General features: G+C 43.5%; 1 protein-coding gene across 1 annotated transcript in view; it reads left to right on the forward strand.

Moving 5' to 3' along the window:
* Window positions 1-17,293, forward strand: part of LOC147684592 (ER membrane protein complex subunit 3-like) — a 45,220-nt gene that overhangs the window by 7,966 nt on the left and 19,961 nt on the right. The window contains exon 2 of the mRNA XM_086940432.1: window positions 1,822-1,879. Coding sequence (XP_086796558.1) covers window positions 1,822-1,879 — 58 coding nt within the window. The remainder of the gene's footprint in view (window positions 1-1,821; window positions 1,880-17,293) is intronic.

A 17,293-nucleotide genomic window follows, 5' to 3' on the forward strand; every position in this document is an offset into this window, starting at 1 on the left:
GTTTGATAAATGTGTTCATTATCTTTGGAATTACACTTGTTTTGCCTTGCATGCTGCAGCAGTATTTTCAGAGCATGGTAACTTGAGGTAAGGGCAGATGGGACTAAGGCAGCTGCTTTATATTTTTTGAAAAAAATGGGTTGACAACGTTTTCCTCTAGGAATACAAGTATGGCATGCGCTACAGCCTTCTAAACTTTATTCTACTCTACTTGGAATGCACTGTTTTTCTCTTTGGTGATAATTGTAGCCTTTGTTCCATACTACTGTATGGATAGTGGTTATGTACTCTACGGAGACAGTGATCTTGGCCGTGCTGGATGCCCTGAGGGACTTTGTTGACAGGGGTACCCCCCAGGCCCTGGTATTGTTAGATCTGTCAGCCGCCTTCGACACGGTGGATCATAACATCCTTCTCCACCGTGTCGAGCAGGCTGGTATCCTGGGCCTGGCCCTGGCCTGGGTCAGATCCTTCCTGACGGGCAGGTCTCAGACCCTAAGCCTGGGTGCTTTTAGGGCTCCTAGAGAGCATTCGCTCTGTGGGGTCCCCCAGGGTTCTTCTCTGTCCCCTCTCCTTTTCAATCTTTATCTTCGCCCCCTTCTTTTTTCCCTAAGGCTGTGGGACGTTACCGTGTTTAATTACGCGGACGACCTGCAGCTCATCTTTTCTCTTAACTCCCCCTCTGCTATTTCTAACTTTCAGTCAGCTATGTCCCATATTCTCCAGTGGATGGGCCATAACCAGCTAAAGTTGAACCCCGGTAAGACGGAGCTCCTCCTCCCTGGTAGGAGCTCCACTTTCTGGGGGCCTCAATTCTGGCCAGTGGAATTGGGCCCTTCTCCCACCCCTGTGGCTTCGGTGAAGAGCCTAGGGGTCACTATTGACTCCGCTCTATCCCTAGGGCCGCAGGTGGGGACCGTGGTCTCGTCCTGCATCTACCAACTGCGCAGGATCAGGAAAGTGGCATATCTTCTGACACCTGATGCCCTCCTGCAGGTCATCATGGCCCTCGTCCTCTCCCGCCTAGATTTTTCCAACTCGATCTACCATGGTCTGCCTAAAACATCGATGGGCTGACTACAGGTGGTCCAAAATCAGGCGGCGAGATTGGCCTTAGGGATCCCGAAGTGGCAATCTGCCAGGCCCCTTCTCGTCAAACTCCACTGGCTTCCTGTTGCTTCTAGGGCAGCCTTCAAGAACGGCTGCCTTATTTTCAAATCTTTGGCTGGCTCCTGTCCCACCTTTGTAAAATCTCTCATCCGACCCTACTGCCCGTCCCGCAATTTGAGATCTTCCCATCTTCACTTCTTGACTGTTCCCTCTTATAAGCTCTGCAGATCTGGAGGCCGGAGATTTGCATACCTGGCCCCCAAGCTCTGGAACTCTTTCCCTCTCTCCCTTAAAATTTCCAACTCTCTGACCCTTTTTCGTAAATCTTTAAAAACTTGGCTTTTTCCCCAATCTGGCTAATCTCTCTGTCCCCTCTATCTCCAACCAGCGCCAGGAAACCCATGGTGTCAGTGCGCTTTACAAGCACCCCTTACGATACGATACGATACGATGTTTTAAAGTAGGCTGCTGCTGAGATTGACATGCAGTGGTGATTGACAAGGTGACCGTCGCATGGTCCATGAAGCTTGTGATTGAACATGGTTCAGGTAGCTCTATTCTGCTGAGGATGATGTAAGGTGTGAGTGAAATTGCGTGGCTCTGATAGCATAACTTTTTATATGACGACCACACACTGCACAGCCAGAACAGTAAGAACGTATGTGCTCTTTCTAGTGCTTAACTCTTCTTTTTTTTTTTTTTATATTTCAGTCAAATCTTAATCCGAAGCCGGGTGCTGAGAGAGAATGGACGGTACATCCCGAAGCCGGTAAAGCTGGCAGGCCGAGATTGCTGCCCTACATTTATTTTTCCTGTTGATGTCATTAACCACCCATAGCTTTGCCCAAAAAAGTACATTCTGGTTAATTTGGTACCCTAAGGCTCATCATAAACTCAGCCTTTTTGCTGTGCATAGATAGGTAGTACTACAACCTCTTGCAAGCAGCATTGGCAGCTTGTGGCATGCAAATAAATACTTCGCTGTATAGAAAGGATAATGGGGATGGTAGTGGAGCATTGACGCTCGACTGCTGAAGGGTGAAACATGTTATGGTTTCATTACCAATTAACAGATGTTGTGTCCCCCTTTAATGACATCATCTCTTTTTTGTAGCCGTCCAACATCTGTTATAATGTGTGGGGAGGATGCACTTAATTATTGGGCCCAACATTTAAACAAGTAACCACTATTGGTACAAGTAGGTACTACAGTTAACAAAGTAGTGCATCTGATTCAGTGGACTGTTTTTCAGTAATGTGGAAGCTGTGGTTGCAGTCGCGCTGTCTGGTCACTTTGTCGTGGGAAGATGGTATGGGGTTAAATTCAGATCAAAATGAGTTGGAGAAGAAGTTGTACTGACTGAATTGATGGGTGGAGAGCCAGTAGCTGAAGTAGGCTGGTGCATTGGCATAAAGGTGCATGCCATGGTGGGCGGAAGCAACATGTAACTGACAGTTGAACAGATCAATGGATGAAGAGGGCTAACCCAAACTGGACCATGGCCAGACTATAAATAAGCATTTGCAATAATATAGTGTAGTGTAGTTCCTAGTTTCCCACTAGGACCTGCGCATTGGAATAACATAAACAGTAGTATCGACGTGGAACTGCGGATATTCCAGGCCTCCACTGACTATGCTAAACTTAATTGGGTTGTGTTACCAACTAGCTCAGAGGTCACTGGAAACTTTCTTCTCTGCATAGGAAGTGATCAGCTTCCCTGGCACAGACAAGAAGGGATTCAGTTTTCCAACAACCGTGCAACATGACAACTTTGCTCCTCAGATCAAGAGTCGATCTCTAGGGTCGTGTGAAACAATAGACATAGATTTCACTCAGTCAGTCTAGTGCAGTTTACTTTCACGGTATGTAGAGAATAGAGAGACGGGCGTGTATCAACAAAGGGTTAACATTTATTGAACAGTCTTTCTTCTCGTACAAGAGAAATGTATTATAACAATTGCAATAACTGTTATTATAAAAAGTACGTACAGTAAGATAAGTATTGCGAAATAGAACTGTAAAAGCATTGGTATGGTTTCTTAGCCATACAATGGTTTAAAAGTAATAAAACATATATACAGTCATATATACATTAGGCTAACATACTCAACTGGTGCTTCTAACTAAGCCTACCCCAGTGTGCCTGACCTAAGCCTAACACGTGAAAAGGGGAGTAAGTAAGTAGCTTAAGTTAAGTTGGTTTTGCCAAGGTTTGTTTCAAGAATTCTCGTCTAAGGGTTTAGTCAACACCATACCTCTGAATAGAATGATGGAGGATTGGTATCTCCTTCAGGGGTCTCTCTCGATATCCCAGTCACCCGCGAGGGTAAACCGGAAGCGCCGGGACTGGATTTCTCTGCACGAGAAATGCAGCGGCTTCTCTTCAGCGCGTCGAGGAAGGAGGCGGGAGACAGCGTCTGCGGGCAGCTGGGCTGGATGTCTTCGCAGAGGACGGCTGCTCGGCTCCTCAAGCGTACTGCACCATAGGTCGCGCTGTAGCGGCGATAATGGTAATCAGCAGCTTCACCACCACAGGATAGCAGGCTGCAGCGACAGAGTGCTAGTTTTTACCAACACAGGGTCATGCAGGCAGCCAGCATCAGCAACAGTAGCTCTCGCTCATTGCTCACAGCTCACATTGCTTAAGGCAACGTTGGTAATATTTATACCTGACAGGTGCCGGGTTTGACGCAAGTTTGCTGGACATAAGACGTCAATTAAAGATGTCACTAGGAAGTGACAGTTATCAGTTGCTCATTAGAGTTCCATTACTAATCAAAACATAGCAAGCGGGGATTTCCAGGTTTGCTAAGTTTTTATCTTGTTGAAGAACTCGGAGTGTTATCTAGGAATATCAGATAGTGACTGCTGCTCTGTCATTGCACTAATTGGTCGCAAAGGAAGTAGCAGAGAGTCATGCTGGAATGTGGCTCTGTTCGTGTGAGGCCAGAGATGACTTTTCAGAAAATCGCACTTGAACGGTTATGCCAATATAGGGAATAAATGGGTTTATAGCCGAATAGGGGCATAAGGTCACAGTATCGATCAGGAACCTAGATAAGCACGCAACACCCACTCCACGGGTAATGTCCATCAAAATTACTAAAACTAAGCAATTAGATGCATGTGTAACATTGCCCACCCCAAAATACATAAATGCATTCGAAATAGGCGTACTTGTAATACATAGAATTTAGGTACTGTACGTTTTTTTAAAAGCATAGTAATCATTCAAAAAATTATTGCATATGAAATCAATGAACGATTATGCATATAGAATTACACATGAAGTATCTCTGACAGAAGAAAAGCGAGATAAATCATCACATAAAAATGCATTGTAATAACATGTGTGCTAGAGGCTGGTGTTATGTTGTTATGTCTCTAGATGTGATTAGAAATAGAAGTGTGAAGCTTCTGTTCTCTAAGAATAGTTTTTACGTTAAGCAAAGAATTGTTCGTGCCAAAAAATGGGTCAATGTTAGAAAAATTGTCCAATTCAAAGAAAATAGATTTCCAAAGCTCCTGGCAGTTTTTGTTGATCAAAACTGAAGGCCGAATTCAGAGTTCATGGGAACGCTGTGTGTCGGAAAGGCTTCTCAAAAGTTATTGTTTCTCTATGGGTGAGAACATCGTATCAGACAGGCTCGCAAAGAATTGGTCTACAAAATCAGGTGATAGTTCAACCAAATTAGATAGCGCTGTAACTTGGCAGGTGTGAGAATGATTGCTGTCATCGAAGGCAGGACCAGCAATGCTCACAGAACGTTGTACCTGGGTGATGTTGCTTTTGTCACTCGCTCCACTGTTACCACTTGGCTGTAGTACAGGAGTCTCCACGAATGCCGTCATCAGGATTGGTAGCCACTGGGGACAACACAATGCGTGAGCCGTTATTGGACTGAGCAAAGTATCGACGTCCATTGGTACTGCTGATGGAAGTGAAAGACAGATGTCCAAAACGCATTCATCTCCGCAAAGCATACACCGTAGCACAGGTAAAATGCAATTTTGCCATATCGGTCTGAATGAAAGGAACCAGGTCATGTTTAGATCTCTCAGCCTGGCCAATCCGAGGACGTTAGTTATCCTGTCCCTGTAGCGCATTGCTAGGATTGTCTCTTCCATTCCCATGGGAGCTATGTCTGAGCCGAGGCTTGCCATAACGTAGCAGGATGGTCAAAAATAGAATCCCTGCAACGAGTCCCAAAAATAGTGGAATGCCGCCAAAGATGGAGTGCACAAAATTAGGAAAGATTCCCAAAATTGCCTGGAAGGGTGTTAGCAGTCCCGTAAAGACTGTCTTAAATATGCCTGGGATGCTTGTTGCACTAGACATGTTAAGGAGTTGGCTGCACATTTCTACGAAATGCACGGGGCAATTTGTTGATAAAAGGTCATGAATTTCAGTAGCTGTCCTTGCAACTAGAAGATCATACGTCTCTTTAGATGACGTTATAGGCACTGTTGTCTGTAAAAGTACAGATTTAACTTTGCTTAATGTATCAATTCGTATAGAATAGAGATTCAGACGAGGCCAGAGGGGAGTCACTATGTCTGGAGGCCCGCTCGGAAACAATGCTTGCATACAGCATTTGACCGTGGATGTTACTTGTACTAGATAACTTGTCCCTGGCGCGAGGCCACAGCACCTGTGATCCGTTCTTAGAATGTAACTCCCGTTCGAAAGTTGCATAAAGAAGGGCTCTATCTGAGTTGCAGGTGTGACTAGCTGGTGGCATGAAAGGTTGTTTGAATTTCCATCACATGCTCCGTGTAAATTAATACCCTGACACAAAAGTATACCGCTTAGTGAATGTTTACAGTTCTCACCACTAAGAAATACATTTTTGTCGCTATCACTATGGCAAGAATGAGTATATGGTAATTTCCATATGGATTTTACATATCCTTTACCCAATTGTTCATACTGGCCAGCAGGTATGTATTCAAGGCACTTTTTAACTCGGAAAGTTGTTATCGGAATTGTGATAATCCCGTGTATTATCCATTCAATGACAGGACTCTCTGACATTGTCAATGGTAATCTCTCGAGTCTTTCGATGCTCAGGATTGTATAGTCTGCTCCTTTCTGTGCCAAACTGATCTGTTTATCAGTAAGGTTAAAACTGGAAAATAATGACGTTGTGTTGATTAAACGCCAAGGCACATAGCCTGAACGAAGGTTTTGCAGCGTCCAGCCTAGTTCTATAATAGAGCGTAGTTGAGACTGGCCATGTTGTAACATTAGCAAATCTCTGTCTATCACATCAAAGGCAGAGGATACAATATTGTCCAAAGAATATATTCTGGAAGACAGTCATTAACCCATTGTCTACCACAGAAACAGATTTCTCCAAATTAATACGATCAATTTCTCGTATTTTTTCAGCAGTTTCAATTTGCTTTACTTTCCAAGCCTCGTTGTAAGCAGCATAGATGCTGGTCGCTATGAAACGCTTTTGACGCTGTTTGCGTGGTCCAAGAATGAAATCGCGCAAATCAGCACCATCTTTTATTAAAGACAAGTGTTGCTTAATTTCAGCCAGTGTGGATGTAGCTAGCCATTCTAGGCAGAGTTTCCCTACACTGTATGTTGTTATAATCCCTGGATGTTGTCTCTGGGAGTATCTAGGGTCTAATCTGGTCAATTTTAACCCCTGTGTTTTATTCAGGAACCTATCTTGACAGCTATTTGTGTCTGTAGGCCAGATTAACCACTTTTTCCAATCAGGATGTGTTCTGTTGAAATGTAAAATTTGTGACACGCCTAACTCAATATCTGCGGTTACATTTTCAGGTATTGGCTTTGGTATAGACGGTGTTTTAAGGTCTTTGATCTTAGCTAGGCCAAGACAAGATGTTTGGTGTATTGTGTCATTTAAAAACAACATTTGTTCAGGTATCATGCAGGTTCTAAATAGTGCTTCTATGCCTTGCACCTGCCAATCTTTTGTACCCCAAATTGTTTTCGTTTCAATATTATTTTTCCAATAATCAAAACCAAATGTCATCATTTTGTCATAAAATGCTTCTGAATATATCAATTTAGAATTTGTCAGCATTGTTTTCATTCCTGTTTTCTCTAACAGTTTATAATAAAACGTTTCTGCATCACTGGTGTTAAAACCTGAAAAATATTTGAATTTCTCAAAAAATGCTTTAGAACTGCTTTTAGGTGGTGTAGAACAATGTTCCCATTGATTATACATAAAAACATTTCTAGGCTGTGCAGATTTATGCAAGTAATGATCCCCATAGTGGGTGTAACAGAATAACTGCTCATAACTAGATGAACCTTGTAAATAATCATGATCTGTGAATCTAGCTGACATTACTAAATCAGACATCATGTCATTAATACTGTTAAAGTCCCAATCATCAGAGAATGTACTTGGTGTCACAAAGTCACTTAAGGAAACCTTTAGTTGATGAGGATACTTCAGGATTTCGACCGGACCATAGATCTCATAGTCTGTTTTCTCCCATACTACCCCACCAGGTATTGGAATTGCTGTGACATTTACTGTTGACAGTTCTCTTTTCTTCACGTGGGATGATCTGTGTGGTTTCAGGACTAGGTTGATGTTCTGACTTGCTGTGTCCATTCAATTGTAATGAACTTCCCTAAAATTAAAACTAAAATTAGGCATAGTAGGAGTATGAATACCCCTGAGATAATCCAATGCTCAATCAACGGTGAATCCAGATATAATTCTTTGATTTGTTGAAGGAGTCCTGTTGTATTTTCTTTAGAATACTTTTTTGTTTCTGGCATCACTTCGGGGTCGTTTTTATCTTCAGAGAAGTTGTCGAAGTTGATGAAATAACCAGAGGCAGTTCTGTCAATTGATGGGATTGTTCTTTCAATCTGTCTCTCGGTAGCACTTTCTGATGCTACATCATTGTAGACTGGTGTTGTTTCTTGACGAACTGTTTCAATCTGTGTTTCAAGAGGCACGAGTTCCATGGCATTATTGCATAGTCCTTCATTGTGCACTGCAGGCTGATCGAATGTGATTAGTCTTTCAGTTTGAACCTCTTGGATTGTTGCAAGTTTGGGTATTCTGTTGTTTCTTGGGAGTCCACTGGGCCTACTGTTGATTATAGGCCACATGCTTGTGGTTTTACCAGATCGATGGATACGATTCTGTTCTCCTTTTTACCAGCAAGGGGCGGTAGCACGACTGATCTTGTTCCGGTGACTGCCAAGACAGGTACTGCTTTTCTGTAAGAAGGCCCAAATTCCTTCTTCACCGCGATCTTTTCTCTGACTAGATCCCCAATCTTTGGAATCTAGACAGGCCTTGCTGGGGCTGTTGCGGGTGGTGCCTCGTCAGTGGTACTTGGCTGTTGCTTTAACTTTATGTTGCTTAATGATTTTCTTGTTTCATTCAGTTCCTGTAAAACAGCCAAACGATCCTTTACATCAAACTGCTTTGTTTCTTCTTGTACCACTGACATCTGACTATCGAGGTCCTGAACGTTCATTCTAATTCCGAACAATAGTTCGTATGGGCTGAAACCTTTTAGAGAATTTCTTGGCATGTTGTTAAGACTAGTCTGGACACTTATTAAATGTTTGACCCACCCAGCGCCTGAACCTAATACCTTCGCTGTTATAGATTGCTTTTTGTCACGGTTTTTCCTTTCTACCACAATATTCCCTTCGGGATGCGACGGACAAGAATACCGCAACCCAATTCCCATGCTGGCCATGGCCTCCTTATAAGCTCGAGAGCTGAAAGCAGGACCCTGGTCAGAATGGAACGTGGTAATTGCGTATGTGCCGATAAAGACTCGCAAATCTTTTATAACAGTTCTAGGCGTCAGCCGAGTGCTGGAGGACTCATTTTTTAAAAAGTGCTTTTCGTCTTAACTAATTAATAGGACGCAGGTTGGGGTGCAGGCAGCGTTACGCTCTTTCTGACTGGTAGCCGGTAGCAAGGTTCGCTACTGCGATCCCTATTGCAGTTTTCACAGTTGTTTGCATATATTTGGTGTTCTACACTCATTCCCGGCCACCAGTATACTGATTGTAATTCAGTCAGAGAAACCTTAATTGTTTGGTGTCTCAGACCCAAACCCATATGTGCATCTGCTATTAAAAATATTCTCCTGTTCGTGTTTGGAATTACTCTATCCCCCACTCCAGGGATTCGAGCAAAAGGAACGGAGTTTGCATCGATTATGTATGCATAATTGAGTGGATAGTTTACGGGTAGTGCTGCACAGTCGCCTTTTACGGTCGTTTTTACTGCCAGCATGGTTTCCCCGTCTATGTATTTATCTGTACGCTTTTTTGTGGCTACGGAAGCTGGGTTAGTTGCTTCCGCGGTGGCTGTTTTAGCCAATGAATTCCCTGCAACGTGAACGCCATCACGTTGAAGACTCTGTGCGTGAATCACGTGAGTCTTTTGTAGTTCTTTACTTAAAAGAGCTACCTCGTTCCAGAGCAATTTATGCTTTATTGTGGCACCTGTGTCATCTTTGTAGTCGTTTTCGATCCAACTCTGCAGTTTATTGTTGTAAGAATTGACGCAAAAATGAGAATCGCACACTATAAGTGTGGGGAATTCGCGTTCTGCATTTTCGAGCGCCATCTTTAAAGATCTGATTTCAGTTCTCTGAACCGAACAGTTTCTTACAGATTCAGTTTTTGTTACTTTCGGTCTGAATTTACCGCACAGCCAACGACCCTTAATGATCGCACATGCTGCATCGTAGGATTTTCTCTCTACGTTGAAATGCTGTACAAAGCTATCTGTATAGATTATTCAGGCGTACAGTGGGAGAGGCAGAATTTCGATTGGCAGAGGATATTCTTCTTCATACTCTAAATCATTCAGTTCTTCGTATTGCGGGGCGAAATAGTATTTCACGTCTTCCGCTCCTAGAGAATCTATGTACTGTATCCATTTCGGATCCAGTGACACTGTAGGCAGGTTTACTGGGCTGAATAGCGCCTCGAAGGCGGATTCCGCTGTGAGGATGTTAATCCTTTTGCCGTGTGCTAGTTCTCGTTCATTTGCTAATGCGATTTGCACTGCGTTCACAGTTCTTTCTGTGTGACTGAATGTTTTTTCTGCTTGTGTGTACAAGTGAGATTTTATTGAAATTGGTACCTTTTCTCCCTCATTAGAGGTTAGGTACGTGAATCCGCATCTTCCTGGGATGACTCGGATTACAAGATCGATCGTGTTGTCACGTGTGTCTAATTTTGTTTTTGCTAACATGTCTGTTTGCAGTGATCTCAAAATTTCTGTGTGTTTTTGAGTCCAATTGATTTGTTTAAAATCAGGTTTTATTAGTTCGTAGAGAGGTTTAACCCTCTCTGCGTAATTTAGAATGTAAGTTCTTCCGAAATTCAGAAAACCTAGAATGGATTGTAAATTCTTCAGCGTTTTTGGAGCTTGGAGTACAGCGCACTTCTCTAAGAAGTTGTCCGCTAGGCTTTTCCCTTCACTTGATAATTCGTACCCTAAAAACAGTACTGTCAGATGGGCAATTCGAGACTTTTTAAAGTTGAATTTGTAACCCTCTGCTGCGAACCCAAGTATGATGGTGTTCACTCTTTTCAAGTGAGTATCCAAGTCGTCGTCTGTGAGATAAATATCATCTACGTAAGATAATGCTTCATCATCATAGATTTGTAGTAACTCTGTTACCCTAGCTGAGAATAGTCCTGGGCTGTTCTTGAACCCCTGTGGGAGTCGACAGAATTTTTTCTGCGACCCAAATGCGGAGAAAGCGGTCAAATATCTGCTTTCTGGTGCAATGTTTTGACAAAAGAAACCGTTAGAAATGTCTACTGTTGTTTTATATTTTTTCCTAACTATGTTATTCATTAGGGCTGCACTATGCGAGTTTTGTACTGCAAAAGTTTTGCAACATGTATTAAGATGTCTGTAGTCCAAAACTAGACGATATGAATTGTCTGGCTTGGAGACAGGAAACAAAGGATTGTTCATTTGAGAGGTGCATGTTTCAATCACCCCCTGGTATTCAAGTTGATCTAAGATCTCCCTGACCTGTTTTTTAGCTTCTTGCTTTATGGGATACTGCCGTTGGGCAGTTGGTTCACTTTTTAGTTGGATTTTGTGAGGCGGAGAATCCTCATCCCATCCTACATGATTTTTATACAATGCAGGTGCCTGGGCTACTGCCCATTTCCTTGCATATGTGTATTTTTTGTGAATCGGTATGTGATTCGAGAAGGCAGGCATAATTACTTCTTCGCCACGAGGGCACTCCCTGACAAACTCCGGGGGCCAATCTTTTTCAGCTAACAGAATATCATAGCCTTTTGAGAGCTTATCCCAAAATAGACCCTTAATTTTCCTAGTCTTATCACCCTCCATACGCAATGTTATTTCGTATATTTTATGGGGCTCGCTAAGTCTGGTGTCGGCAGTTTCAACCTGAATGTATTCATTCGTGTCCACTGTCTCCAGATGACTCATCAAGTTCTTGCGCGCTATACTGATTTCTGCTGCACTGTCCAACATTGTCAATGCCCACTCCCCGTTTTTCAACTGTGTCCTCAGTATTCTCGGCATGGTTGATTACTCTAATACTGGCTACCTTCTTTTTAGGAAATTGAGATTTCTTATTTTGAGCAGGTTCCTTGTCTTTGGACTTGGTGTGCTCTCCTGGGTCTGACCGTCCTCTTCTTTCCGAATTCTGTGGAAAAGATCGAGAGGGACGTGTATCAATACTTTGATATCTATCAGGTTTTTTTATATTATCCCTATTTCTAAGGTTATATCTTTTCTCAGAGGGCTCCCGTTGGGGAGACTGGCGTTCTCGAGTCGGAGTTCTTTCCCTCCGTCGAGGAGACCTTCCTCTGGACTGGAAAACTTTTTCCTTGGGAGTGGATTGTTTATTTCCATCCCAGCTCTTTTTAGGAGTGTTTAAATTATTTTTAATAAATAATTTTTCAGGGCTTTCGAGCAGTTGGGGTTTTACTGGTTTCCCACCCAAGCTGTCTCTACCTAATTCTTCATAGCATTTTTCTATGATTTTTGCAAGCTCAACAGGATCTTTTATATCTGTTTCCCTCAACTTCTGGCGAATCGCCACAGATGCTGCTTCTCCCTTTACATTAGCTAATAATATAGCTGTGACCTGCTTGAAATCTTTCAGTAATTTCATACCCAGATTTAAAGTGGGCTCTGGACCGAATTCATTTTGAATCTGTTTTAGCACTTCTGGTATTACCGCCATAGACGGAACACCGTGTGTTTTTGTGTAAATGGAAGCAAAGACTGTACCCCAAGTGTCACAGTCCTCCACGTGTGGTGCGATTCCCATAGGAAGGCAGATGGTCAAGATTCTGTGTTTCTCTATAGGGGTAGTATCAGGAAATACTGCCTCTATTTGAGTGATTTTCTGGGCTAACCAGAAAGGAATTTGTTCCCGTTTTACGGGTGTTTTACCAAGACATGACTGTATGTTCTGTGGTGTAATTTTATTTGTGTTCCCCTGATGAGGGGTTAGCTGTGGTGTATTAACAGCTGGCTGGATTGTAGCAATCCGCATTACATATTGGACTAATTGCCTATGTATTTTTATTAATGTGTTTAGCTGTGCTAACAGCTCTTCTCTTGACATTCTTGCAATGTCAGGATGTGGTGTGTAGCTGGCTAGAACCGGCCACGTTGCTCCTGGTCTACCTAGTGGACCGAGCCTGGTTATATGATTATTGTGTTTTAGGGCGCCATTAAACCAGAGCAGGTGCTCTTGAAATTTAAGTGGGATTTCAATCTCCTCGAAAGGAGCGTACTCTCCCGGAGGTTCCTCTATTTTGTAATAGTGAAACTCTTGTGTTGCAGCGTTTGCCGCTGGAAAGTTTATCCATGAATAGAATACCTCTGTCTGCCGATACTCGTGAGCCTCTATCACGAAAATTACTGTACCACCCTGAGGTGTCAGTCCGTTTTCTATAAGTTTTAAAGTTATAGATTTTCTTAACTGGACCGGGATGATAATAGCATCCGGGTCTGCTTGTTCGGGACCTTGCTGAGTCGCATCTACTGCGGCCCCAGAGGTTTCGTTTTCTACTGACATTTCAAAAAATGCAGGTTTGCAGAGTAGGTCTCCAAGGAGACAAAGATTAGGTGCACAATATTTTGGAACACTGTATCCTTCAACTTTGAATAAACCGGAGCTTTACATAGGAATCTCTTCCTACTAAGGTCGGGCGGATTTTAACCTTTCACCCACTCCAGACGTCTATTGGAGTTTTTCCGGGAGAAAGGGGTCTGTGAAATATGCACGACTGAGTTACTCTACAAGTCTTGCGTTAGTTTATCGCCTTACCAAACGTTGGGCGCCATGTAGTGTAGTTCCTAGTTTCCCACTAGGCCCTGCGCATTGGAATAACATAAACAGTAGTATCGACGTGGAACTGCGGATATTCCAGGCCTCCACTGACTATGCTAAACTTAATTGGGTTGTGTTACCAACTAGCTCAGAGGTCACTGCATAGGAAGTGATCAGCTTCCCTGGCACAGACAAGAAGGGATTCAGTTTTCCAACAACCGTGCAACATGACAACTTTGCTCCTCAGATCAAGAGTCGATCTCTAGGGTCGTGTGAAACAATAGACATAGATTTCACTCAGTCAGTCTAGTGCAGTTTACTTTCACGGTATGTAGAGAATAGAGAGACGGGCGTGTATCAATAAAGGGTTAACATTTATTGAACAGTCTTCTCGTACAAGAGAAATGTATTATAACAATTGCAATAACTGTTATTATAAAAAGTACGTACAGTAAGATAAGTATTGCGAAATAGAACTGTAAAAGCATTGGTATGGTTTCTTAGCCATACAATGGTTTAAAAGTAATAAAACATATATACAGTCATATATACATTAGGCTAACATACTCAACTGGTGCTTCTAACTAAGCCTACCCCAGTGTGCCTGACCTAAGCCTAACACGTGAAAAGGGGAGTAAGTAAGTAGCTTAAGTTAAGTTGGTTTTGCCAAGGTTTGTTTCAAGAATTCTCGTCTAAGGGTTTAGTCAACACCATACCTCTGAATAGAATGATGGAGGATTGGTATCTCCTTCAGGGGTCTCTCTCGATATCCCAGTCACCCGCGAGGGTAAACCGGAAGCGCCGGGACTGGATTTCTCTGCACGAGAAATGCAGCGGCTTCTCTTCAGCGCGTCGAGGAAGGAGGCGGGAGACAGCGTCCGCGGGCAGCTGGGCTGGATGTCTTCGCAGAGGACGGCTGCTCGGCTCCTCAAGCGTACTGCACCATAGGTCGCGCTGTAGCGGCGATAATGGTAATCAGCAGCTTCACCACCACAGGATAGCAGGCTGCAGCGACAGAGTGCTAGTTTTTACCAACACAGGGTCATGCAGGCAGCCAGCATCAGCAACAGTAGCTCTCGCTCATTGCTCACAGCTCACATTGCTTAAGGCAACGTTGGTAATATTTATACCTGACAGGTGCCGGGTTTGACGCAAGTTTGCTGGACATAAGACGTCAATTAAAGATGTCACTAGGAAGTGACAGTTATCAGTTGCTCATTAGAGTTCCATTACTAATCAAAACATAGCAAGCGGGGATTTCCAGGTTTGCTAAGTTTTTATCTTGTTGAAGAACTCGGAGTGTTATCTAGGAATATCAGATAGTGACTGCTGCTCTGTCATTGCACTAATTGGTCGCAAAGGAAGTAGCAGAGAGTCATGCTGGAATGTGGCTCTGTTCGTGTGAGGCCAGAGATGACTTTTCAGAAAATCGCACTTGAACGGTTATGCCAATATAGGGAATAAATGGGTTTATAGCCGAATAGGGGCATACGGTCACAGTATCGATCAGGAACCTAGATAAGCACGCAACAATAGGTCTCGCATTACTGAAAGTTTGAGCTATTTGTGTTGCATTATTATTTGAAATGCCAATAGCTTTAAACTTTCAGTAATGCGAGACCTATTGCAATGCAAATGCTTCAAGGAAAGGTCAAGCGGTGATTAGGGAGGTGGTGGGGTTAAGCTGCAAGTCTGGAGGGTGTTAGAAGACGGTGGACGGAATAGGCTCCATTAGGAAACAGTGCAGTGCCAACAAAAATGCACAAGCTTGGCGTGCTGCCCTTTATAAAAAATAAATATTAAGATGACCAGTCTGACCACAAAGACGCATCGCCAATTCTTGTTCTTTTCACACACTCACCGGCATAGCCATTGTTTTCGGTTTTGAATGATGGGAAAAGCTGCTGAGAATTCAAGGCAGCCACATGGCGACTCCAGTTAATACAATTAAAAAGTATCCGCAGTAAAGCGAACATCCGTGAAAAAAAAAGCTATGACTCTCCCGTGCCTGATAAATGGCGAACTTCACAGCAGTCCTAGACAATTTGAGTATTTTAAAGCAGGCTGACAGATATTGGTCAGGATTATCGTGTAAATGCGGACAGCCCATTGTAGAACAAGGTGGCTGAGGCCAGGTGGCGGCACTGTCCGGCCCTCCACATGTCACGCCCCAAGGGGGTGAGGGTGGGTGTCACTATTGGAACTTGTCGCTGTTTTGTGAGCTCACAATCCCTAAAACCAACACCAAAGCAGATTAAGCAAACACATTAGCTGCCCAAATGTGCAAATGCAACTCTGCTAATGAGCCCGGGGGTGTCGGAAGTAGCTAGTGATGTACCACTTTGTTCGCCATAAGTTGGCAGGGTATGCTCAGACTTGAGTCCCTTGCTCACTTTGCCACTGGATTCAAACAAGCCGGGTTGAAGACGGCTGAAATGGCAGAAACCGGTCCTCGGAAGCTTGTTTCAGGTCCAGGGAAGGCATGGCTTGGCAGTTCGGGCTGGACTGTTCCTATGAGGCACAGGGTCAGACTGATTTGCATATGGCCATGTCTGAACTGGGGTGGCAGAGTGGGCTAAAGAACGGTGATGGATTAAACCAAGATCTGTTGACTGGGTGTGAGTGTTTGATTGGTTCAGATGCTCCGTCCATCACCACCCCCTTTTCTACAGCTTTAAAAGAAAAACAAGCATTTGCAATGCAACAGGTCTCGCATTAGAGTTAGAGAATTTGGCATTGTTTATTTAGCTGGATATGTTTGCTGGTTTGTATACTGTGTGTGTTAGGGAATGGCAGGTTTGTATGTATCTGTGGAGAAAGTATGTGTATTATAGCATTCCCATGCCATGTTTACATTGCCAGTGAGACTAACAGTAGACATATACACAGAGACAAACCTACAGAGAAACACATGTACCGATACACACAGAGACAAACACACACACGCACACAGAGAAACAGACACACACATAGATACGTGCATACAAACATACACAGACGCACAGTCACTCACACACAGAGACTGACACACGTATAGAGACGCACACAAAGACAGAGACACACATAGAAACAAAGATGCACACAGAGAAGAGACGTACTTACAGAGACAAATGCACATATAGAGACGCACACACAGAGATAGACCCCCACACAGAAAAATACACGCAGATAGAGATACGCACACCGAGACAGAGATGTGCACCGAGAGACAGAAACCCGCACATAGAGACACACACACACACACACACAGAAACGCGCACACAGCAAAAAACACATGCAGACAGAGATATGCACACAAGACAGAGACCTAGACACAAATGCACACACAGAGGCGTATACATAAAGAGAGACGCACACACAGAGACAGACACGCACACACAGACTGAGACACACAGAGATACATAGACACACAGATACAGACATAGTTTGGTAGCTAAATGGGCTAAGGCATCCGCAATAGGGGCTTGTGCTTAACCTTAAGTTTACAGTTGTTTTTAACTGTATCCCCACCCCTTACTGACCTTGCTCCCACAGGTGCGGATATGTTGCCCCTCTGTGTTTAAATACAGTACAAGGCAATAAAATATAGTTAATTGCTGAGGGGTTTATGTTTGGGCGATGTTTCTGATGTTAATGCACATTTTGCGAAGTGCTTCAAAAGGTGTCTTTCGGTTGGGCAGTATCAGCGATACTCCAGATGAAACAAGTACTGACGCTTTAAAGCCACTGCCGCTTTTATAGCTTCAATGGGACAGATAGTGCCATATATTCTGGCCGTAAACCCACAAACTAGCAGCCCCAGCTGCCGGCACTCTGTTCCTCGCCTATGCCACCCGGTCATCTACGTGCATCCGG

This window comes from Lissotriton vulgaris, chromosome 10 (genome assembly GCF_964263255.1).
Source record: "Lissotriton vulgaris chromosome 10, aLisVul1.2, whole genome shotgun sequence".
Lineage (NCBI taxonomy): Eukaryota > Metazoa > Chordata > Amphibia > Caudata > Salamandridae > Lissotriton > Lissotriton vulgaris.